Raw genomic sequence first — 25,420 nt, 5'->3', positions numbered from 1 at the left:
CTTAGTTCTCAATGACTCAATTACACCTCCCACACAAACATGTAATTTCTTTCGTTAAGGCCAACATGGCTGCCAAATGGCACCATATTCCCTACATAGTGCACTACTTTTGAACAGAGCCCTATGGACCCGGTCTAAAATAGTGCACTATAAAAGGGAAAAGGGTGCCATTTGGGACAGGTCCCATGATCTCCACCCCGTTAAAATAAGAGCATTTCATTGACATATAACTGAACCAACAGTACTGCTGCAGGGGAAAGATCTGTGTGTGCTTTCAGGATGACTTTCTCTCCTTTACTTTATTTTAATGGAACTGCTCATTTTTTTCAAATCGATTATCGTAGTAATGATGGTTATTATTATGAATTCTAACCTGTAACATCATACTCATTTTTGATAACTACACTGTCTATCCATGTAGTGTAGGCTTTATTCAGCTCAAAATAAAGCTATTGTGCAAAACATCTGCAGAGGTGCTAGTACTAAACCTCAGGGGGCAGTGGTGGGTACATATCTCCTGTGGCCAGGCAGATCACTTCCTGACACTGCCCTTCTGAGGAGCTCTGCTGGGGGCTGAATGGTACCTCCTTAGCCTCCTCAGCCCCAACGCCATTCTCTGAGCACAGAGCCACCGGGGGCGAAAACTCCCCCTCATCCTGCCCGCAGGTAATACCTCTATGCTCTGCCCTCTCTTGCTCCTCTCCTCCCTCTGGTTCTTTATCTACACACTCCTCCTCATTCTCCACAGGCTGAGACTCCTCAAACGGCTCATTCTCCATGGGACCTAACTGGTAGTATAGCAGGGAGGAGGCCTGGTCTTTGAGGCCACCACGGGGGTTGTCCCCTTCACCCTCCCAATTTCCCTCCTGGTTCTCTGTGATGCAGAGCAGGGTAGCCCCAGTGAGGAATGGGCCCTGGAGGAGAGGGATAGGGACCCCCTCCACCCCAACCCCCACCCCAGGCTCCCCAGACAGCTCCCCCTGCAGGGCCCCAGGCAGGAGGCACAGAGCCTGCTCCCCCAGGCTACCTGCTCCCCCCCTGCCCCTCTGCGCCTCCTCCTCTTCCTCCTCCTCCCTCATCCTCTCCTGCTCCTCGGCACTTTGCAGGTGGAGCACGGCGATCTCGTTCTCCCGCTCCAGGCAGGCCTGCTCAGTCAGGAGGTCCTGAGCCTCTAGGACCACCTGGACCGCTCTCTCCTCTGCCTCTAACTCCAGGCCATGGGCCCCTGTTGACAGGTCAAGGTCTGGGGAGGGAGGCCTGGTGGAGGAGGGGGAGGAGAGCAGGTCAGACTCTTCATACTGCTCCCCAACACCCGACCTCTGCCCCAGCAGCCTCCTCTTCTCCAGGTCCAGCTTCATGATGGTGTGCAGGTAGTGTGTTCGCACGCGCAGAGGATTGAATTCGATGCGGCCCGCCGAGTTCCTACAGCCATCCCGAGAGCAGCCACAGGGGAAAGACATCCTGTCCACCTGGGAAGAGAACATATGTGGAAATAGAGAATATACGCAGTTATACTGTATTTTACTGAATATTATATGTCTGTAAGGCATTGATTTCCTGTTCATCTTAATACTAATGCTGCCATCTGTACTAGGGTTGAAAAGCAGGAACCAGCATACCAAGATTTCCCGCCCAAACCTACTCCCTTTTCCCGAGATAAATAACGGTGAGAAACTGTTCAATTATAATACATTATTTCTATGAACAGCATGACGTGAAATGGAACTGTTAAATTATATGTGATGTCTAAATATGGCTTCTCTACGGCCTTCTCTCTGCTATCTGCATGATCAATCATCAACGCTCAGGGTGGGGACAGACAGCGCATCTCAGTCTGGAGCGCAGTTCACAATGCATGTATCATCGATCTCATCATGGTAAAAACAATATTGTGAGGTAGGCCTACATTTGCTGCAGCATAGCCTATGCTACAGAAATATAACAACTGAATGTGTGTCTAATTTGCACATCTCCATCTAGCATCCGGGTCACCTTATCTTTTTAATGTAAAGATTATTATTTTTGAATTGCAGCTGCAGAGTTTTAAAACAGCCTATCACACGAATATCGTTGCGAGCACTCTTTCGCAGTCTTTCTGTCTCCATCACTTCCATTCAAATTGTACCAAAAACAGATCATCATGTTCAAGATTGATATGTATATACAGTACCAGTCAAAAGTTTGGACACACCTACTCATTCAAGGATTTTTCTTAAATGTTACTATTTTCTACATTGTATAGTCATGTAGTAGCCAAAAAAGTGTTAAACAAATCAAAATATATTTTATGTTTTACATTCTTCAGAGTAGCCACCCTTTGCCAAGAGTGTGCAAAGCTTTCATCAAGGCAATCTCTCAACCAGCTTCATGAGGTAGTCACATGGAATGCATTTCAACTAACAGGTGCGCCTTTTTAAAAGTTAATTTGTGGAATTGCTTTCCTTATTAATGCCTTTGAGCCAATCAGTTGTGTTGTGACATGGTAGGGGTGGTATACAGAAGACAGCCCTATTTGGTAAAACATATATTTTTTTTTTACCCCTTTTTTCTCCCCAATTTCGTGGTATCCAATTGGTAGTAGTTACAGTCTTGTCTCGTCGCTGCAACTCCCGTATGGACTCGGGAGAGGTGAAGGTCGAGAGCCATGCGTCCTCCGAAACACAACCCAACCAAGCCGCACTGCTTCTTGACACAATGCCCATCCAACCCGGAAGCCAGCCGTACCAATGTGTCGGAGGAAACACCGTACACCTGGCGACCTGGTCAGCGTGCACTGCGCCCGGCCCGCCACAGGAGTCGCTAGTGCACGATGAGACAATGATATCCCTACCGGCCAAACCCTCCCTAACCTGGACGACGCTGGGCCAATTGTGGGCCGCCCCATGGGCCACCCGTCGCGGCCAGCTGCGACAGAGCCTGGACTCGAACCCAGAATCTTTGGTGGCACAGCTAACACTGCGATGCAGTGCCTTAGACCACTGCGCCACCCGGGAGGCTGGTAAAACATTTCTGCAGCATTTAAGTTCCCCAAGAACACAGTGGCCTCCATCATTCTTAAATGGAATTAGTTTGGAACCACCAAGACTCTTCCTATAGCTGGCTGCCTGTACAGACTGAGCAATAGGGGGAGAAGGACCTTGGTCAGGGAGGTGCTCAAGAACCCGATGGTCACTCTGACAGAGCTCCAAAGTTCCTCTGTGGAGATATATGGTTGTCCTTCTGGAAGGTTCTCCTATCTCTGCAGAACGCCACTAATCAGGCCATTATGGTATAGCCACTCCTCAGTAAAAGGCACATGACAGCCCACTTGGAGTTTGCCAAAAGGCAGCTAAAGGACTCAGACCATAAGAAATAAGATTCTCTGGTATGATGAAACCAAGATTGAACTCTTTCGCCTGAATGCCAAGTGTCACGTCTGGAGGAAACCTGGCACCATTCCTACAGTGAAGCATGGTGGTGATGTTTTCAGCAGCAGGGACTGGGAGACTAGTCAGGATCGAGGGAAAGATGAACGGAGCAAAGTACAGAGAGATCCTTGATGAAAACCTGCTCCAGAGCGCTTAGGACCTCAGACTGGGGTGAAGGTTGACCTTCAAACAGGACAACAACCCTAAGCACACAGCCAAGACAACGCAGGAGTGGCTTCAGGACAAGTCTCTGAATGTCCTTGAGTGGCCCAGCCAGAGCCCTGTTTTTGCTTTGTCATTATTGATGAGGGAAAAAACTATTTCATCAATTTTAGAATAAGGCTATAACGTAACAAAATGTGGAAAAAGTCAAGGGGTCTGAATACTTTCCGAATGCACTGTACAAAAAATTAAGAACACCTGGTCTTTCCATGACATTGACTGACCAGCTGAATCCAGGTTAAAGCTATGATCCCCTATTAATGTCACTTGTTAAATCCACTTCAATCAGTGTAGATGAAGGGGAGGAGACAGGTTAAAAAAGGATGTTGAAGTCTTGAGACATGGATTGTGTGTGTGTGCCATTCAGACGGTGAATAGGCAAGACAAAATATGTAAGTGCCTTTGAATGGGGTATGGTAGTACCGGTTTGTGTCAAGAACTGCAACGCTGCTGGGTTTTTCATGCTAAACAGTTTCCCATGTGTATCAAAAATTGGCCACCACCCAAAAGATATCCAGCCAGCTTGACAACAGTGGGAAGCATTGGAGTCAACATGGGCCAGCATCCCTGAGGACCACTTGGACACCTTGTAGAGTCCATGCCCTGATGAATTGAGGCTGTTCTGAGAGCAAAAGGGGGGCTGCAACTCAATATTAGGTAGGTAATCTTAATCTTTTGTACACTCAGTGCATGTGTATATATATATATATATATATATAGTAAATGTCCTAGCCTTCCTCTTTCTGGCCGTATTAGCCTTATATTTAGCTAATGAATGATGGGTTATGCATAAGCTTCTAACTTATAGCATCTGTCTCTTGCACAATACGCACCTGCGCTCACCTTCACGCACGTCGCACAAAACTGGGGGAAATATTATGACAGGTATATATGCGTCAGCCTATTAATTATAAAAATGTAAATATGTCCTATTATATTTTCAAATTAAAATCTAATTCGCTAGCCTACAATTGTAACTTTGTAGGCCACATGTCCTGCACCAGCATGGCATGTTCTCTCCCAGCTTCATGGTTTGAAGGAAGTGTGTAATTCCAGTCCATATAATACAGTATAATACAGTACAGTAATACAGTCCACACTCAAAAAGATTAGCCTTCTGGAGCATGTTTCATTTATTTACCTAAGATAGCATCACTACATCTATGGGCTATTATGTTTTTCTGACTCTTGCGTAATGTGCGGTAGCCTATAGGGTATATCATAGGCTATGTATTGGATAACGGAACAATCATTTGGGCTTGGGCTTGGGCTCATAAATGTCTTTAATATATGTCTCCTCAGGCTGAGGTAGCAACAGGCTTGAATTTTTATGCCGATCAAAGCTTTAATCAAATCCAGACATATTTATATGCTTTAAAATTACACTTCCAGTTTGAGCAGGAAAATACCAGGTTACCCAGGAGAAAAGTGATGTATTTTCGGGATGGAACATTTGTCAAATACTGGGAAAATATTAAATCCTAATCTGTACTGAGTGCTGTACAGATACATCTCACGCACAAACACACACCTGGCACTTGATGCCAGCCTGGCTGCAGACACAGTGGCGGGGGTCACAGTAGAAGCGGCAGTCACAGCCACACTCCTCCCTGGACAGCCTGATGGTTCGTAGCTCAGCCTTCTCCCGGGCATCTATGCGGGCGTTACCAGAAGCCCTGAGGAGAGCGCGGCGCCGCTTGGTGGGCAGCGGCTGCAGGAAGAAGCAGTCATCCACCTCCACGTCAAGGTCATCGTCTGATACATTGTCGAGGGTCAGCAGGTCAGCCTGGGCACACTCCACCGTACCATTACGTGTCAGCTGGGGGTGATGGGGTGAATACAGAATACATACAGAACATTAAAACAAACAATCACACATACAAAGCTCACTAAGGGTGGAATTCTGACTGGGGATGCATGCACATAACTCAAGTTTTAGTGCAAATCTTCCATTGATATCAACACATGATTTATGCAATTGTAAAGTTAAATGTGCCTGCATCCCAATTATGATTCTAATCTGAACAGGGATTTCTCATTTAAACCCAAGGAGGTCCTTTAAAATGTAACTAAATATCAATGTTTGACCTCACCTTCATCTTGCGAGCGTTGAGCTTCTCCTGGCGGAGGTGTTGGCGCAGGGCGTGGCGGTGACTGGTCTCTTGCTCGCAGGCAAACTCTCCCAGGGTGTAGCTGCGGATGGAGCAGTGGTGGCGAGCCATGCCCAGGGAACTGCCTCCCTGGCTGGGCACGCTGGTGAAGCCCTGCCGTCTGGGGAAGTAGTACACCGTCACCACATCAAACCGCACCCGCTTCCGGCCTGGAGAGGGCTTGTGACGTCTTAGGATGGAGGTCGCTGGGTAGGGAAGGAGGAGGAGAAAAGAACAGGGAAGAGAAAAGGGTAAGGGTGGATGACCAGTTTCCATAAACAGATTATAACCACAGATAGTATAAGGGTTATTATAGAGTAATATTCCACCATACACTTTAACACCAAGCCTATTTCAGCTGGACTTGAAATTCACTTTTCATTTTGCTAACTATTTGCCTAGTGCAGTCAGTAGGCCTACATACATCAGTCTTTGGCGAGTAACTTAGCCAACAAGTACTGCCGGTTTTACGGTAGCCTAGCCCTTACGTATGAGTGCAGTACTGGAGGGGGGGTTGAGGCTATCACAGCTGTCAGCGCTGTCACTGCTGGAGATGTCATCGTCCGAGTCCTTGGGCGTAGAGTATGGAGAGCCACTGTCCACCTCCTCGAATCTTCGCTTGAGGCTGAGAGATGAAACTGCCTCCATGGAAACTTGGCGTCTGAAGGTGGAGACAGACAAACTTATGGTCAGAGACAGGCAGTTGGCAGTCGTCCCAAAGAGATAAAGAGAGAGAGAGAGAGAGGGAATCAGTCTGGCACATGCGTAGGTAAACCATTGGAAAGACTTCATGAATACAATAGCGAAGGTCAGTGAGGCATATAACAAATAAGACTTTCATCAAGCCAAGACATTTGAGAATTAGACAGTAGGCATAGTAATAATACATACAGTTGAAGTCGAAAGTTTACATACTTAGGTTGGAGTCATTAAAACTCGTTTTTCAACCACTCCACAAATTTCTTGTTAATAAACTATTGTTTTGGCAAGTCGGTTAGGAAATCCACTTTGTGCATGACAAGTAATTATTCCAAACATTTTTACAGACAGATTATTTCACTTATAATTCACTGTATCACAATTCCAGTGGGGCAGAAGTTTACATACACTAAGTTGACTGTGCCTTTAAACAGCTTGGAAAATTCCAGAAAATGATGTCATGGCTTTAGAAGCTTCTGATAGGCTAATTGACATCATTTGAGTCAATTGGAGCTGTACCTGTGGATGTATTTCAAGGCCTACCTTCAAACTCAGTGCCTCTTTGCTTGACATCATGGGAAAATCAAAAGAAATCAGCCAAGACCTCAGAAAAAATATTGTAGACCTCCACAAGTCTGGTTCATCCTTGGGAGCAATTTCCAAACGCCTGAAGGTACCACGTTCATCTGTACAAACAATAGTACGCAAGTATAAACACCATGGGACCACTCAGCCGTCATACTGGTCAGGAAGGAGACGCCTTCTGACTCCTAGAAATGAGTCAGTGGTACTTGAGTACTTTGGTGTGAAAGGTGCAAATCAATCCCAGAACAACAGCAAAGGACCTTGTGAAGATGCTGGAGGAAACAGGTACGAAAGTATCTACAGTGGGTAGAAGAAGTATTTGATACACTGCCGATTTTGCAGGTTTTCCTACTTACAAAGCATGTAGAGGTCTGTAATTTTTATCATAGGTACACTTCAACTGTGAGAGACGGAATCTAAAACAAAAATCCAGAAAATCACATTGTATGATTTTTAAGTAATTCATTTGCATTTTATTGCATGACATAAGTATTTGATACATCAGAAAAGCAGAACTTAATATTTGGTACAGAAACCTTTGTTTGCAATTACAGAGATCATACGTTTCCTGTAGTTCTTGACCAGGTTTGCACACACTGCAGCAGATTTTAATCCATGACGGCATAGTGTGTTACTAATGGTTTTCTTTGAGACTGTGGTCCCAGCTCTCGTCAGGTCATTGACCAGGTCCTGCCGTGTAGTTCTGGGCTGATCCCTCACCTTCCTCATGATCATTGATGCCCCACGAGGTGAGATCTTGCATGGAGCCCCAGACTGAGGGTGATTGACCGTCATCTTGAATGTCTTCCATTTTCTAATAATTGCGCCAACAGTTGTTGCCTTCTCACCAAGCTGCTTGCCTATTGTCCTGTAGCCCATCCCAGCCTTGTGCAGGTCTACAATTTTATCCCTGATGTCCTTACACAGCTCTCTGGTCTTGGCCATTGTGGAGAGGTTGGAGTCTGTTTGATTGAGTGTGTGGACAGGTGTCTTTTATACAGGTAACGAGTTCAAACAGGTGCAGTTAATACAGGTAATGAGTGGAGAACAGGAGGGCTTCTTAAAGAAAAACTAACAGGTCTGTGAGAGCCGGAATTCTTACTGGTTGGTAGGTGATCAAATACTTATGTCATGCAATAAAATGCAAATGAATTACTTAAAAATCATACAATGTGATTTTCTGGATTTTTGTTTTAGATTCCGTCTCTCACAGTTGAAGTGTACCAATAATAAAAATGACAGACCTCTACATGCTTTGTAAGTAGGAAAACCTGCAAAATCGGCAGTGTATCAAATACTTGTTCTCCCCACTGTATATCCACAGTAAAACGAGTCCTATATCGACATAACCTGAAAGGCCGCTCAGCAAAGAAGAAGCCACTGCTCCAAAACCACCATAAAAAAGCCAGACTACAGTTTACAACTGCATATGGGGACAAAGATCATACTTTTTGGAGAAATGTCCTCTGGTCTGATGAAACTAAAGTAGAACTGTTTGGCCATAATGACCATCGTTATGTTTGGAGGAAAAAGGGGGAAGCTTGCAAGCCAAAGAACACCATCCCAACCGTGAAGCACGGGGGTTGCAGCATCATGTTGTGGGGGTGCTTTGCTGCAGGAGGGACTGGTGCACTTCACAAAATAGATGGCATCATGAGGCAGGAAAATGATGCGGATATATTGAAGCAACATCTCAAGACATCATTCAGGAAGTTAAAGCTTGGATGAAAATGGGTCTTCCAAATGAACAATGACCCCAAGCATACTTCCAAGTTTGAGGCAAAATGGCTTAAGGACAACAAAGTCAGGGTATTGGAGTGGCAATCACAAAGCCTTGACCTCAATCCTATAGAAAATTTGTGGGCAGAACTGAAAAAGCGTGTGCGAGCAAGGAGGCCTACAAACCTGACTCAGTTACACCAGCTCTGTCAGGAGGAATGGGCCAAAATTCACCCAACTTATTGGGGAAGCTTGTGGAAGGCTAACTGAAATGTTTGGCCCAAGAAAAACAATTTAAAGGCAGTGCTACCAAATACTAATTGAGTGTATGTAAACTTCTGACCCACTGGGAATGTGATGAAAGAAATAAAAGCTGAAATAAATCATTATCTCTACTATTATTCTGACATTTCACATTCTTGTGGTGATCCTAACTGACCTAAGACAGGGAATTTTTACTTGGATTAAATGTCAGCAATTGTGAAAAACTGAGTTTAAATGTATTTGGCTAAGGTGTATGTAAACTTCCGACTTCAACTGTACATCCTATGGGGCTATCTGAATAACAAAATATGATATAAATCTCACTGTAAATGTTTATAAACATCTGTTAATTAAATCAAATCTGGATCTGTAAGTACATTCTAAATAGCCTACAGTAGATCAAGAAGAATCCCCGGAGCACGTCTCTGGGCCGTGGGTCGATTCCTCATACCACAACAGAGTGACATCAGCTTTTTGGTGTGGTCTCACTCTCCTTTTATCTGTATTCTTACCCCCATCACTCTCTCTCTCATGAAAATCCTGCTTCCAAATCATTGAGTCTGGAAAATAATCACCATGGCAACTAGGAAAGCAGCTAGTTAGAGGTTTACATGAACGGAAAGACAAACTAGCTGTTCTCTAGATAGGCAGCCTTATGTCCCTTTATCTTTTCCTATAAAACATAGCGGGCCCCTTTCAATAGCACAGGATTTCGATGCCAGGGACAGGAGGCGGCTCTGGCAACAGCAGAGGGTCAAATAAGGCCATCCTGAGACATTTGAACAGACTCCCTCTATACATCTTTGTGACCCTTTCATGGTTTCAATGATCTTCACTATCATATAAATAGCATCCCATCCCATGAGATTAAAACCAACCGTCAGAATTCAAATTTGATTTTATGGCCCTATGGAAAATATGGGACTGCAACAAATCGCTTCTCTGTTGAAGTTTCAGTGGAAGCTAGCCTATTCATTACTACATATACAGTGGGGCAAAAAAGTATTTAGTCAGCCACCAGTTGTGCAAGTTCTCTTTTTTGCCCCACTGTAGAGATTGCATTGCAAGTAAATGTGTCTCCATGTCTTTTACAGTGGAAAATTGTTACATGCATATTACACGTTATGTATTACCTGTCACAGAATTACCTTACAGGAGGCAGCACCAATCTCCTACACAAAACATGCTGTGGTTATTGCAAAAAGTTGTAATGCCCCCCCCTAAATATCACAAAAATATTTGACTGATACAATTACAACCATGCAGGTTAATCACAACCAAGAGGGTGGCCAGACAGCCAACATCAGTTAATGGCTAGCCTATTACATACAGAGGACAATATATCAGGCCTTGATTTTCATACTGTGAGCTTGTAGGCCTAATAAAACAAAAGCTGTTCAATACAACTGTTCATCATTTAGCCTGGCATTAAACCACCAGGTTGCAGTAATGGCTATCAGAAAAAACTAAATATTACATCTCATGATGATGACCTAATCAAATTGAACCAAATTAGAGTACCATAGACTATTCTAGTATCGGGAATGACCATAATGGGCATAGGCTAGACTCAATCTTCTACAATTATAAGAGTAAAAGAAGACTAGCCTATAGGCATATTGTTTGGTAGACTACTACAGAAACTGTGAGACTGTGCCTTGTTTCCAAAATTCCTGACTGCGTGCAATATAATTTGTAGGAGCGTCCTAAAGCTACGCACAGTCGACTACGTGCTGATAATAAACCTTAAAAACGTCGGAGTGCCGAAAACGACAGCAATCTATATTTTGTAAATGGACTGACGCTCGACAGACTGGGTGCAGTAGGAAATAATGTAGCTAAATCTAATTGTCAGACATAGGAGCCTCTAAAGACCCCGTCTCTCCAGCATACCATCTCACCCCCATCACTAACATACAATGGCAAACTGCCCAGGCTCATAAAACGTTAAACCCAAGTGCCTTCCTTACCTTAAGCAGAAAAAAGATCCTCTCTTCTCCCGATCAACTGCTGAACGTTCCTTTTATTCACGGAGGATTGTTCATGGATCTTGTAACGCCCTATTTAGATTTTTTCATATTTTTTACTGACAGTTTTAGGATCTTTCTTTCGAGATGTAACGATAGGCTAACGATTGTTTTTAAGTAAAACTGTTGTTAATTTGTTCAGTATGAATGCTTATTTCTGCATTTGTAGGCTACACCGGCTTCAAGTAGATATTGGACTACATAAAGGAAATGTATTTTATGGTCGCTTCCAGGAGTGTATGTTCCATTTAACTTTGACGTAGCAATCCTGTATAGCCGGGGCAGACGGTGGGAAAGAAGGACGTCAAGTTTAATTAACATTTATTAGGCTATTGACATTCTTTTCTGCTAAGTTGTAAAAAATGGGAGATAACTGCCGGATGCCTTATCTTCCAGGTTTGAACCTTTAAATGCTTGCATTGGAAGAGCATCCGCTGACATCTGTATTCGTTTATTCTTTCTTTTCAAGGGCGGTTTCAATCGGCCCAACGTCGTTTTTCTTCAAGTATAATGGCCGTTATCCCCCCTCGCCTTATTTGGTACAGAAATGTCACAGAATTTTAGCCGATTGACGTCCTCCTTTTCCTCGCCTCTGCCCCGGTTTGTTACAATGTAACAATAGAATAAAGAACGCCAGCGTGTAGCCATATATACTCATTGTGACATCACAAACATACCATGCACCACGTATCCTGGGAAGTGTAGTCCTAATGATCCCTTTGTCCATTCTTTGCGATCATGCGTTGCATAACAAGGTTTCAAATAATTATTCTAGTAATAATGATAAACAATAAAACACTTTTAGATTACACGAATGACTCGGTTATATTTTAAATCATCGTTTTGGAGTTAGAAACATACGCCTTATATTTCACACATTCCTCTCTAGGTATTCCCTCGTACCAAAAAGACCATAGCAACCAACATGGTTACCAAATGTACATAAAACAACGTATGAATAGGAGTATTTCTGGCATGGGGTTAGACTTATCCAGCTATTGTGCCGAACAAGGAGTCCAAGGACAGACCAAACACATTCAATATATAAAAAAAATCTACATTATATGTTTGGCCAATATTAGGACATTCAAAGTTAACTCTGGAATTCTTTTCAGGCTTAAAATACCTGCTTATACAGAACTCAAAAGCTTGAGGAATATAGGAATAATACAATTAAAAAAACATTACAAACAGGCAATGAATGGGTAACTAGTTTAATCATTCTGATGACTTGAGCGAGGGGCAAAGCTGGACATCTAAATATCACGCAATCGATATTCTGGAAGCGTTCAGTTGAACTTGATTGAATGGGAACCAACTCTAGCTTTACACGTGCAGGTTTATCAAGCCCTATACAACCCACTGCTATGTATTAGTGGCAATATCCAAAAACAATGCAAAGAGTGGTTCTCTAAACAAGGAAGGAACACATCTGTTAGAAAGGTTATAAAACAGCTAAAAGTAAGACATGATTCATATATTTTAAACAATTGTCTACTTAAAATAAAGGTTTGAGAATTGTCCAAAACCTTTGTAATGAGACTGTAAAGTGATAAATACAGTATGATGTAAGTAGGGATAGCAGGCAAGACAGAGACTGGTAAGTTGCTGGTGTTGCCACTGTGTGGTGTCACTAACAAAGAAAGACTGTGTCAATCAGATTAATGTATACATTTGAGTAATTTAGCATTTTTTACCTAGTAGGCTCAGGGATGTGAGGGCCATATCATGACGAAAAGACCAGTATCCTGACACGGTCTTGACAGTGTTCAAAAGCTGCACAGATGTTCTCTCACAAGTAATAGAGGAGGACACAGGACTGTGGGCTTTCACAGGAGCACAGCACTCACTGGAAGAGGACCGAGAGGGGTTCTCATGGGCCTTTTCTCAATTAGATTTGCTCAACTCCTGCATCCTCTCTTGCCTCCTTTTGAAAAAGGGAATCGAGGAGAGGTGGCAAGGAGATTGAACGTGGATGAAAATACTTGTTTGAAATAAGAAGCTCCTTCTCCACTCGCGCGTCATCAGGCAAATTACGTTTACAGGGGTGGATCCCAAAATAAATGTTGTGCAAGACATTTTATAGAAAAAAGGATAAGTAGCATATCTCTTAAATGTGTGCATAATTTTCTCCTCTGACAACACAAAACACGTTTTTCAAAGGGGGTGTGGCAAATATCAAAACTCTTTTGTGGTAGAATACACTTGTGCTTCCTCGCCAAAAGGAGGCTACTGAGGGGAGGATTATCTTCCGTTTGCCTACTACAGATTTGACACAGTCCTCGACCACTTATCAGTTTCCGGGTCAGAGGAGAGAACAGAGGACAGACTTTCGCCCAAACGAGAAAAGGACATAGGCTGCTGGTGTCACTTTCATGACCTATTATGACACCAATTCCTGTTAAGGTTCTCTTTCCCGTGTCGTAGCTACGTAACCATGGCCACGGTACTCACAAACTGGTTCCTTGGTGTCAAGCCAGGCAGCCTAGCAGTAGGAGATGGAGACCAATGTATAAGAACTCTGTATCTCTTGTTGTGGATCCCGTTTCATGTGACAGCAAACTCCTTGATTCTGAAGCATAGAACTTTGGCAAACCAGCTGCTCATCATGATGCACTATTAGTGGCAGGGTATGTTCATTCCATTCTCTTTTTCAAACACATGAGCAGCGAAGAAGGAAAATGCAACCGTTTTAAAAGGGTTTCTAGCAAGGGAGGAAACTGAAGCGTGTTGCTTCAATATGGCAGCTCAAATAGAGTCAGTCACTGCTTTAAAATAAGACAAGGTATCAAGGATGGGCAAGCTACTTCAGTCGAACATTCCCCCTAGCAGGGGCCTCTAGAGAATCGAACAGGTCATCTTCAGCAGTCCAGGAATATCAGGGGCAGAGCCTGTAGAAGGGCTTGCAGGGTTGAGTCTAAAGGACAGAGCAGGGGTTAGGCAATCCCCCAGACAGTCTTCATTTCAGGATGATGTGGTAGCCGTCATTCGTCTCGGCTGTTGATAAAGAAATGGAGCCAAAGTCATGAAGGGTGATACCGAAAACATTTCTCCACTCCCCAATATTTGTGGCAAAAGAAAATGGATTGAATGACTCTCATACCTTTCATTGTGTCCAAAACAAAACATACTTCATCCTGGAAGTTTTGAATCATCTGTGAGAAATGAGAGATTCCATCAGAGGCCAGGAACAGTGTACACATTAGGACTCAGACTTAAGGCAGACTGATTCAGAAACAAAAGGCTGTCTAAAAATCAGACCCTATTTAGGAGTGCACCACTTCTGAGACGAGCCATACCTCGTCACTGACCAGGACATGTATACCAGTGGGTCCCTGTTTAAAGATCTGACTGATCTGTCTGGGTGAGATGTTGAATAGCTGAGCGATCTTCTCTGTCAGCTCAACTGCTGTCAAGTCCTCCAGGTAGATGGCATGGTACACTGCAAAAGAAAACAGAAGTGTACAAGGATATATATTGTCAATCATTTTCATAACACCCTATGTAGCTAACAGTGTATTATGCCGTAACATCAGAGCTATCCTTATGCTATCATTTGGCACATTGCGCCGCCATCAGCAAGTAAGTAAGCAAGCATGTGTTATGAATGCTTTATATATAGAACACACACACACACACCGAAGAAAGTGCTGCTAGCTGTGTCTCCGTTCTCATGTTTCTGCTGCTGTTCCCGAGCCTGCTGGGACTCCTGGCACACATACACCGTCAGCCTGGGACGTACCACTCTGCGCGCACACACAGAAATGAGCTGACACGAGAAACTTCTCACACTCAATAATTGATTAAATTCAATAGGCATTTCCATATTGCAGTATGAATGGTGCAATATGGAAGTAGAGTGGTAAGGAAGTACACCTACCGGCCTTTCAGTGCGTTGAAGAGCCTAATACCATCTGCTGGCCCACAGATCTGAATGACATCTTCCCTGGTCAGCTTCAACAGATCTGCCCCTGGAACATAGAACAATCAGTCTAATACTCAAAGAATATAGATATTATTTCAGACTGACTTCCACAAAATGACAACAAAGTTGAGAATATAAATTCACCGCAAGAAATTATATATTGACCTTCTTACCTGAGAAATTAGTGAAGAGCCGACAGAACGGTGAAAAGCGGTTTCTATGTAGCCACTGCTGAGCATCCTGTGGTGTTGCCGCAGGTAACAGGTTCTATTTGTTCCAAAAGAGACGCAGACAGGCAGGGCAAAAGCCATCAAATTATGTTGTTAAACTTTGGATTGGTTTTAAAAGTGTACAATCAATTCCACTGTAAGGTCAGATATATACAGCCAGGTATGAGTAGTTTCTCTGAGCTAACCCATCCCACAACATGCTAAAAGGAGGAATAAAGCCCCATTACAATGTCAGAGTAGATATAATATCACTGTAGCAGTTATCCACTTCTGCACAGAAACACACAAAGAATGAATCAAATAAAAATTGTTTGTCATCTTGTTCAATTGTTCTACACGTAAACAGATCTGCTCGGAAGGCAGAGAAAAAGTGTGTGTAATACAAATCCCACCTTTGCTTTAAAAAGGCAAAACGATTCAACATTCAAACTAGAAAAATCATTAAATAAATTAATATATACCTGATGGACACTTTCACTGTCTCTTGTAAGCAGATGGGACGACAACTGTAAGGCAGAATGTCTCAATTTTTAAATTGTATTTTATCATCATGTACCAAACCCCCCCCCCCCCCCCCCCCCCCCCCAAGCCCCCAAAAACCTTGCTTATGTATTTATGTCTAAAATGGGGGTAAAACACAAAGGGTGATATTTTGACAGTGCAATCAGCGAGGCTATGGTCAAAATATATCATCACTATCAACACTCAGCACTGCATTTATTTCAAAACTAGTTTACATGTATGACTATTACATACATCATGGAGAGGTGTTGTTATAAATACTGGTACAAGTACTCTGAGTATTAAAGTAGCCTGGTCCCAGAACTATTTTAGCTCTTGCCAACTCAATTGCCAATGTTTGGCATGACAATGAGTGACAAGGAGTTTGCATGATAGCACAAACAGATTGGCACTCAGGCTAAAATCAGTCTTCTTTGACACAAACGCCACTTATGTCAAAAATTAAAGTGGGCCTTAGGGAGAGTTAAGGTAGATGTTGCTGCCTAATACTAGTGAAGACATCACAACTATGAAATAACACATATGGAATCATGTAGTAACCAAAAAAGTGTTAAACAAATCAAAATATATTTTATACTTGAGATTCTTCAAAGTAGCCACCCTTTGCCTTGATGACAGCTTTGCACACTCTTGGCATTCTCTCAACCAGCTTCATGAGGTAGTCACCTGGAATGCATTTCAATTAACAGGTGTGCCTTGTTAAAAGTTAATTTGTGGAATTTCTTTCCTTCTAATGCGTTTGAGCTAATCAGTTGTGTTGTGACATGGTAGGGGTGGTATACAGAAGATAGCCCTATTTGGTAAAATACCAAGTCCATATTATGGCAAGAACAGCTCAAATAAGCAAAGAGAAAATGACATTCCATCATTACTTTAAGACATGAAGGTCAGTCAATGCGGAACATTTCATGAACTTTAAAGTTTCTTCAAGTGCACGGTCTGATTTATTTAGAATTTAAGGCACACTTAACCAGCATGGCTACCACAGCATTCTGCAGCGACACGCCATCCCATCTGGTTTGCGCTCAGTGGTACTATCATTTAATTTTCAACAATACAATGACCCAACACACCCCCAGGCTGCGTAAGGGCTATTTGACCAAGAAGGAGAGTAATGGAGTGCTGAATCAGATGACCTGGCCTCCACAATCACCCGACCTCAACCCAATTGAGATGGTTTGGGATGAGTTGGACCGCAGAGTGAAGGAAAAGCAGCCAACAATTGCTCAGCATATGTGGGAACTCCTTCAAGACTGTTGGAAAAGCATTCCAGGTAAAGCTGGTTGAGAGAATGCCAAGAGTGTGCAAAGCTGTCATCAAGGCAAAGGGTGGCTACTTCGAGGACTCTCAAATATGTTCTGATTTTTTTAACACTTTTTTGGTAGAAAATAGTACAAATAAAGAAAATCCCTTGAATGAGTAGGTGTCTAAACTTTTGACTGGTACTGTACTTATCAGCATTATCAGACAGCAAGCAATAGGGTTAATAAGTGCAATCAATAATTTAAAGATTATATTATACATCAGTGAATATTGCACACTCCCACATTCTGTTTGAGTCTGTCTAAACCATGAAGTCTGCATCTTTAATCAAAGTCAGACATTTAGAAAATGTTGGAAACTTACAATCGTATCAGTCAGACAGCTTTCAATCTATATTGGATAATAATGCGGGAGAAAGAAGGGAGAAAAGGTGTACATACCCTTTATAAAACTGAACTGATAGGTGCATAGACATGGATGTATAGGCTTATTTCAAGGTCTGTTTCCATCTATCAACCGTATTAATAATTTGGGATGTGCGTCATGCAATAGATTCTTTATGGAGGACGACAGTCTACTGCATTAGTTAAATGATTGCTTTGATGGACCGAAAAACAAAAAGGGCATGTTTCATCCATGTATTAGTAACTGGAATCTAGGAACTCATGAATGGGGGGGGGGGGGGGGGGGGAAATCACAATTCTTGCACTAGTCAAAAATAATAGAACTGTTCAAAGCAAATAGACCTATCCAACTTTTATGACATTTCTCATTCTGCAGGTTCTTATAAAGTAGTCTGGTATTCTAACCCAAATCTGACGAGACTTATCCATGCATCACCTTTCCTTTTCACAAAGAATTTGACAGAAAACCAAAACAGTATTGCCATATATACACTGCTCAAAAAAATAAAGGGAACACTTAAACAACACAATGTAACTCCAAGTCAATCACACTTCTGTGAAATCAAACTGTCCACTTAGGAAGCAACACTGATTGACAATAAATTTCACATGCTGTTGTGCAAATGGAATAGACAAAAGGTGGAAATTATAGGCAATTAGCAAGACACCCCCAAAAAAGGAGTGATTCTGCAGGTGGTGACCACAGACCACTTCTCAGTTCCTATGCTTCCTGGCTGATGTTTTGGTCACTTTTGAATGCTGGCGGTGCTCTCACTCTAGTGGTAGCATGAGACGGAGTCTACAACCCACACAAGTGGCTCAGGTAGTGCAGTTCATCCAGGATGGCACATCAATGCGAGCTGTGGCAAAAAGGTTTGCTGTGTCTGTCAGCGTAGTGTCCAGAGCATGGAGGCGCTACCAGGAGACAGGCCAGTACATCAGGAGACGTGGAGGAGGCCGTAGGAGGGCAACAACCCAGCAGCAGGACCGCTACCTCCGCCTTTGTGCAAGAAGGTGCACTGCCAGAGCCCTGCAAAATGACCTCCAGCAGGCCACAAATGTGCATGTGTCAGCATATGGTCTCACAAGGGGTCTGAGGATCTCATCTCGGTACCTAATGGCAGTCAGTCTACCTCTGGCGAGCACATGGAGGGCTGTGCGGCCCCACAAAGAAATGCCACCCCACACCATGACTGACCCATCGCCAAACCGGTCATGCTGGAGGATGTTGCAGGCAGCAGAACGTTCTCCACGGCGTCTCCAGACTCTGTCACGTCTGTCACATGTGCTCAGTGTGAACCTGCTTTCATCTGTGAAGAGCACAGGGCGCCAGTGGCGAATTTGCCAATCTTGGTGTTCTCTGGCAAATGCCAAACGTCCTGCACGGTGTTGGGCTGTAAGCACAACCCCCACCTGTGGACGTCGGGCCCTCATACCACCCTCATGGAGTCTGTTTCTGACCGTTTGAGCAGACACATGCACATTTGTGGCCTGCTGGAGGTCATTTTACAGGGCTCTGGCAGTGCTCCTCCTGCTCAAAGGCGGAGGTAGCGGTCCTGCTGCTGGGTTGTTGCCCTCCTACGGCCTCCTCCACGTCTCCTGATGTACTGGCCTGTCTCCTGGTAGCGCCTCCATGCTCTGGACACTACGCTGACAGACACAGCAAACCTTTTTGCCACAGCTCGCATTGATGTGCCATTCTGGATGAACTGCACTACCTGAGCCACTTGTGTGGGTTGTAGACTCCGTCTCATGCTACCACTAGAGTGAGAGCACCGCCAGCATTCAAAAGTGACCAAAACATCAGCCAGGAAGCATAGGAACTGAGAAGTGGTCTGTGGTCACCACCTGCAGAATCACTCCTTTTTTGGGGGTGTCTTGCTAATTGCCTATAATTTCCACCTTTTGTCTATTCCATTTGCACAACAGCATGTGAAATTTATTGTCAATCAGTGTTGCTTCCTAAGTGGACAGTTTGATTTCACAGAAGTGTGATTGACTTGGAGTTACATTGTGTTGTTTAAGTGTTCCCTTTATTTTTTTGAGCAGTGTATATTCATTATTTTGTTAAATATGTTCGACTACATGCAAATGTGATCAATGGAAAATGGGTACACAAATGGACAGCTCTCTCATGCGAAAACATAATGATGTCATGTTAAAGTGTGTGCTGCTTTGAAATTAAAACAACATGTAATGATTGCAAAGTCATTCTCAGTCTCAGTCCTCATTCTTTCAGTTTAGTTTAATCTCCCACTACAGACACTTTTCTACAGTATTTCACTAGTCCTGCTGCCAACAGCAAAAGCAAAAGCATGACCACAATGTGTCAACTTCAGTTATGTGAAAGAAGCTGGACTTTAAACATGTAGATATGGGGTTAGTTTGAAGGGATGGAGCAGGAGATGATGAGCCTTGGGTGGGTTTAGGACACACAATGGGACGTACTTACATCTGCCACCTGAACAACTGGCTCTGGCTGGTGACCGGGGGATCCATTTCTGGGAAGGACAAAGAAAAATTACTTGAAAATGTTGGGAGGGACTTAATGGGAGTAGATGGAAAACAAACAGAAATTCCAAAATCAAACAAAAAAAACTGTTGTATTAGACATTGCACCCCCATAATATTATATAAATTGGCAGTGTGGTTCAGAACAGGCTGCATGTTTATGTCCTGATCCCTACCCCTCTGCCACTGGAAAACTGTTGTGTGTGCTGTTGAAGCCAGGCGATGGAGAGTTATTGACATAGGTGACCTCTGGCCAGGGAGAGCACTGCAAGAGAACATTTCTGTTATTCTAGTGGAGAGGGACCTAGGCTCTTTACTTAATCCAGCTCTCCAGATGTTAGTTCTTGATTTCAGAAAGAAATCCTGTGTTGTACATCATTTCTATACATTATGATTAAATTATTGATACAAAAATTAAATGCATAATTTCGTTCATGTTTCTTTATCTCTTAGACATACTGACTACTACCACACCCCTTCCTCTCCAAATCCCTCCATCTCTTTTCCCATTCACTCAACACACTGACTCCAACCTCTGTTAGGATGGTGGTTTCATAGGATGGCTGGTATTTCTCCTTCTCCTGAGGCGCCCTCTTCTCCATCTTCTCTCTGTCCGTCTTCTGCTTCCTGTCTGCACCTTTAGGCTGCCACAGGTGAGGTAAAGTTATGTTTATTATGGATAGCACCATGACAGGGATCAAATTAAGCTAACATCTAATGTACCTTTGAATGACCAAAGTTACCCCATTTTCATTGTTTTTGCTCAGACTTTCTTCTCACCTTGAAGACTTTGACCTGACAGCTGGCAGAATGCTGGTGCTCTGTATACTCTTCGCCATCATTCTCTTTGAAAGTGTCGATCTGAATGCGAAAAGGCACGCCCTTTTCTCCCCCATGCTTCCGCATGGTGAACTCTGTGCTGATGCAGTGAACCTAAAACAAGGAATTGTCATGACTATTTGAAAACTGGTGGATGTTGTTTTATTCAATAAAAGAGAGAGCTCTATTTTTTTGAAAACCACTTGTTTCCATTCCATTCAGACAGCCTTGGACTGATGTTAGACGATAAGCTACGACCAACCTTATGAAAACAACTATGTGGGTGTGTTTATCATGCTACCTGGATAAAAACAGAGGTTCTTTTTGATGGGTCCCACAGGAACTCCACCGTGTTAAGCTGAGTAGGGTTAGCCCTGGGGTCGACCATGCCAACTGACATGGGGATATCTGCAATGGAGCAACACGAGACAAGTTATCAGAAGGATTGTGTGAGCAAACTAACTACATGTTATGCAGCCTGTTGTCAATCATCATTTCATTCAGTGAAGATACAGCTCTGTGTTATTTAAAGCAATTCCAGTTCCAGTCTTAAAAACAGCCCTTTCAGTCCTTCTTCACCCACGGTAGTCCAATACCCTTCCCAGACAGAGAGCTCACCCAGGTCGAGGATGCGGTCTCCAGGCCTGTTCCAGCGCCAGCCCTCCAGCTGCTGGTGCTCTGTGTACTGAAGACGCCGGTCATGGAAGACCACTCGGATGATGCTCTGAGGACACACAGAAACATCACTGAGGAACCAGGAAGTACCTGCACTACTGGTAGAAGACATAGGAAATTACAGAATTGGAATAGGCCCAGACAAACAAACGCTCACTCTCATGCCTATGGTCATGACTCATTGTGTTCTTGTTCATCTTACCTTCACCATTTTGCCAGTGATTTCTGGGAGTTCACCCATTTTCCGATTGTCAAGCATTCGAATTTCATAAGACTGTCCTGAAATCAAAAGACATAAGTTCATAAACATACCACATCATTGTCTTGCTATTTCTTTAAATTAGCAACAAATTCACAAGAAAAGCACAATCATGAAAATGGAACACAGACAGATGCTAACCTTGGTTGAGGTAGGTAAGTGTTTCATCGTGCAGTTTGATGGCAGGCGAGGTCGCTGCACACAGAACATACTGGAAAGGAAGAATCTTGTTCTCACTGTCAGGCGGCAGGTTGGACTCCTCCTGCTTAAAGATGGGTAGGGCCAGCACATCGCTGGAGAAAGAGATGCAAGACAACATGGTCAATGAACTGGCAAGCCAAAGTCTTTTACAAGCACATGATATTGGCATAGTATCAACATGTCTGAAACAACTCAACAGGCCTTGAATCTCCCCAGTATGAGAATGAGGGAGGAGACTAATTTCTTAAAATAACCTCCTTTGTAAATTCTGTTACCCATACAATAAATGTAGGCATAGATAAATGTATCACTAGGAGACACTGGAAAAAGGAGAAGTGATATAACATTTTCTTTCTTTACAGTTAATTAGTTATGATGGTAAAAACTTGTGGAGAAAAAAAAAAAAAAAAACTACCTTGGTATCTCATCCCCTCTCTCAACATAAGATTTTCACTGACAATAAGGCACTTTCCAGGCACTTCAGTATCATGTAACAGAACACTTACAAAACGAACAAAAGAGCAGTCTGAAAGAGAGAGCCGTATCCCTTACACAAACTGTTCCTGACTCTGCAAAATCCCAAGGTTTTTTTAAATACTTTTTTTCACCTTTATTTAACCAGGAAGGCAAGTTGAGAACAAGTTCTCATTTACAATTGCGACCTGGCCAAGATAAAGCAAAGCAGTTCGACACATACAACAACACAGAGTTACACATGGAGTAAAACAAACATACAGTCAATAATGCAGTAGAAAAATAAGTCTATATACAATGTGAGCAAATGAGGTGAGATAAGGGAGGTAAAGGCTAAAAAAGGCCATGGTGGCAAAGTAAATACAATATAGCAAGTAAAACACTGGAATGGTAGATTTGCAGTGGAAGAATGTGCAAAGTAGAAATAGAAATAATGGGGTGCAAAGGAGCAAAATAAATAAATAAATACAGTAGGGGAAGTGGTAGTTGTTTGGGCTAAATTATAGATGGGCTATGTACAGGTGCATAAGGCCTCCTCTTTTCTGGCATAAGAACAACCCTCAAGAGAGAACTGATGGAAGGTTAGGCCTATGCATGATCAGTGCATACTTTTGGCAGACATTATGCTAATTTTTTCATCGATGAAACATTTGATCTCCATACAGTTTTCTGTTTGCAAAACTAGAATATGTAACAAACAGAGTGGACTGTGTTTTGTAGACTTTACCCTTTGACAAAATAAAAAATAAAAAACTGTTGTTTAGGAGTGCAAGGGAAAATTTTGTTATTGCACACGTGCACTTCACACAGTAGGCATTCCCTAACTGAAATATGCAAATAAATGCTACAATGCACCAATAGGCTCGCACTAGATGGTGCATGGCCCTGCCTACCTCCTTGCTTGTTCTGTCCACTATGATTAATTTGCTCCCGTTGGAAACGAAAGGCTCTGGTCTATCTTGGGTTAGTTACAAAACATATTTATTTCAATTCTAACATATCAGTGCATTTTCAATAGACTTCCAATCATGATTCATACCTCATACTGTATGCCCCAGCTCCAAGCTCCTGTCCAATGCCAGAGAGACTGGCATCAAAGTCCTGGACCAGACCTGACTCAATCACCTCATCAGTGAGCGGCAACTTCAGAGCCCAAGCCATGGCGACGATACGTGAATCTGATTCCAGTCGAACTTGAATCAAATTCTAGTCCCTGGCCTCAAAATTCCAATCTGCTAATTTCTTAAAGCCTGGCAGATGTCTGCTGCTACCAAGCTGGAAGAGAAAAGCCATGATAGATACACCGTTTGGTACCATTATATGTCAGTTTAGCAAGGAGAGTGTAAAGACTATTTGTTTTAATATAGGCCTAGCAAATTAACTGACAGATCATAGATAGTTAGCGATTCCAGATTGTGTGGACAACAAAAAGTAATCACAGCAGACAGGTACTTAACTATCCCTGACAGTCCCACATTGAAGATATTGAAGATAGAATGACTGATAACGTATATGGTGTGTGTAACCGTGAATGTAACATTGCTAGCAATGAAAATGGGGCATACGCATACAAGCTGGCTAGCTCAGCAGCTGAGGACCTATCGGACTAAACTCCACCCCACAGTGGCGTTTAGTCCGCTATTGTGGAACTTGACTGTGAATGAATGTTAGTTAGCTAACCGTTAACTACTAAACAGGTCAACACATAACAATAGGTTTGTGTTAAATATGAAGTTCGATTATGATAGCACTTCTAGTAATTAGATTACGTTAGCCATCGAACTTACCTTGGAAACCAAGTAAATTGGCTAGCTACTGTAGCTAACTCTGCGACCGTTGCATTCCATGTCTCAGTTGCTCCCTCGTTCTCGCACTATAAACAACATAAGATTGCTAACTACTCTTCGGGAAAACAGCCCTGTGGACACCGATTATTTGAATATAACGAGCACTAATTAAGTCGTATATGGTAGTTAATTAAATCTACATTAAAATGTATCGTTATACAAACACAAGTCACGAAAAAAAAATGCTTCTTTATCTAGCTAGCCAGACAAATAGCTAATTTTCGCAAACCATATCATAGCTGCAAAGCAGTCAAGAATAACTGAGAACTTCCGGGTCACGGATTTTTGAATCCTTCAGAATAAGAGTCCCGTCCTGTATACTTTGTAAATGAATAATTAGGGTTAGAAATTATGGAAATGTGCACAACTATCGATACATTTTATGCTAATTATCGTACAAAAATTATCAAAAGTATTTATATAAGATATTATGTGATGTATTTGTTTATATAAAACTACTAACTAATATGATCACTATGTAGAAAGGGGAGACTCACGAACATGGATGGTGTTCTCAGTTTTACTCTGTGACCCCACGTGTCACAGGATTCGTCTAAAGTTAACCGATACAAATGAATGGAAGTATAGAGGTAGTTTTGTGCCAACAAAAATAAGGGGTTAAATATGTAAAGAAGAAAAAAAATACTATAATAACAATAATAAATATATTTACAATACCAGTCAACACACCTACAATTTTCAAGAGTTTTTCTTTATTTTTACTATTTTCTACATTGTAGAATAATAGTGAATACATCAAAACTATTAAATAACACATGGAATCATGTAGTAAGCTAAAAAGTGTAAAACAAATCAAAATAGATTTAAGATTTGAGATTCTTCAAAGTAGCCACCCTTTGCCTTGATGACAGTCTTGCACACTCTTGGCATTCTCTCAACCAGCTTCACCTGGAATGCTTTTCCAACAGTCTTGAAGGAGTTCCCACATATGATGAGCACTTGTTGGCTGCTTTTTCTTCTGCAGTCCAACTCATCCCAAACCATCTCAATTGGGTTGAGGTCGGGTGATTGTGGAGGCCAGGTCATCTGATGCAGCACTCCATTACTCTCCTTCTTGGTCAAATAGTCCCCTTCACATCCTGGAGGTGTGTTGGGTCATTGTCCTGTTTTTTTTTTTCTTTTCTTTTTTTCTTTTTAGGGGTGGATCAGCTTAATATTGCGGAAAGAATGTTGCTTCCAATGTAATTGTCTGCATC

The 25,420-nt window shown here is 42.6% G+C and overlaps 2 protein-coding genes across 2 annotated transcripts; both read right to left on the bottom strand.

Annotated features, from left to right (window-relative positions):
• Positions 1–482: 482 nt before the first annotated feature.
• On the bottom strand, positions 483–11,663 carry LOC120058659 (cysteine/serine-rich nuclear protein 2-like). The gene is made up of 5 exons (XM_039007409.1): positions 11,017–11,663; positions 6,268–6,440; positions 5,723–5,985; positions 5,161–5,448; positions 483–1,469 (listed from the first exon to the last, which is right to left on the bottom strand). Exons 2-5 carry the CDS (start codon positions 6,425–6,427, stop codon positions 483–485), a joined length of 1,698 nt encoding a protein of 565 aa, XP_038863337.1. The 5' UTR covers positions 6,428–6,440; positions 11,017–11,663.
• Positions 11,664–12,109: 446 nt separating this feature from the next.
• Positions 12,110–24,452, bottom strand: LOC120059258 (transcription factor CP2-like). Its single transcript, XM_039008165.1, has 17 exons — positions 24,144–24,452; positions 23,396–23,631; positions 21,823–21,974; positions 21,625–21,701; positions 21,366–21,471; positions 21,049–21,155; positions 20,709–20,861; positions 20,462–20,572; positions 20,105–20,193; positions 19,870–19,918; positions 15,690–15,734; positions 15,172–15,265; positions 14,954–15,044; positions 14,713–14,819; positions 14,373–14,515; positions 14,177–14,228; positions 12,110–14,070 (listed from the first exon to the last, which is right to left on the bottom strand). The coding sequence occupies exons 2-17, from the start codon at positions 23,515–23,517 to the stop codon at positions 14,033–14,035; spliced, it is 1,536 nt and encodes a 511-aa protein (XP_038864093.1). The 5' UTR covers positions 23,518–23,631; positions 24,144–24,452; the 3' UTR covers positions 12,110–14,032.
• Positions 24,453–25,420: the final 968 nt, after the last annotated feature.

This window comes from Salvelinus namaycush, chromosome 14 (assembly GCF_016432855.1).
Source record: "Salvelinus namaycush isolate Seneca chromosome 14, SaNama_1.0, whole genome shotgun sequence".
NCBI lineage: Eukaryota > Metazoa > Chordata > Actinopteri > Salmoniformes > Salmonidae > Salvelinus > Salvelinus namaycush.
This window is presented reverse-complemented; position numbering and strand designations above follow the sequence as displayed.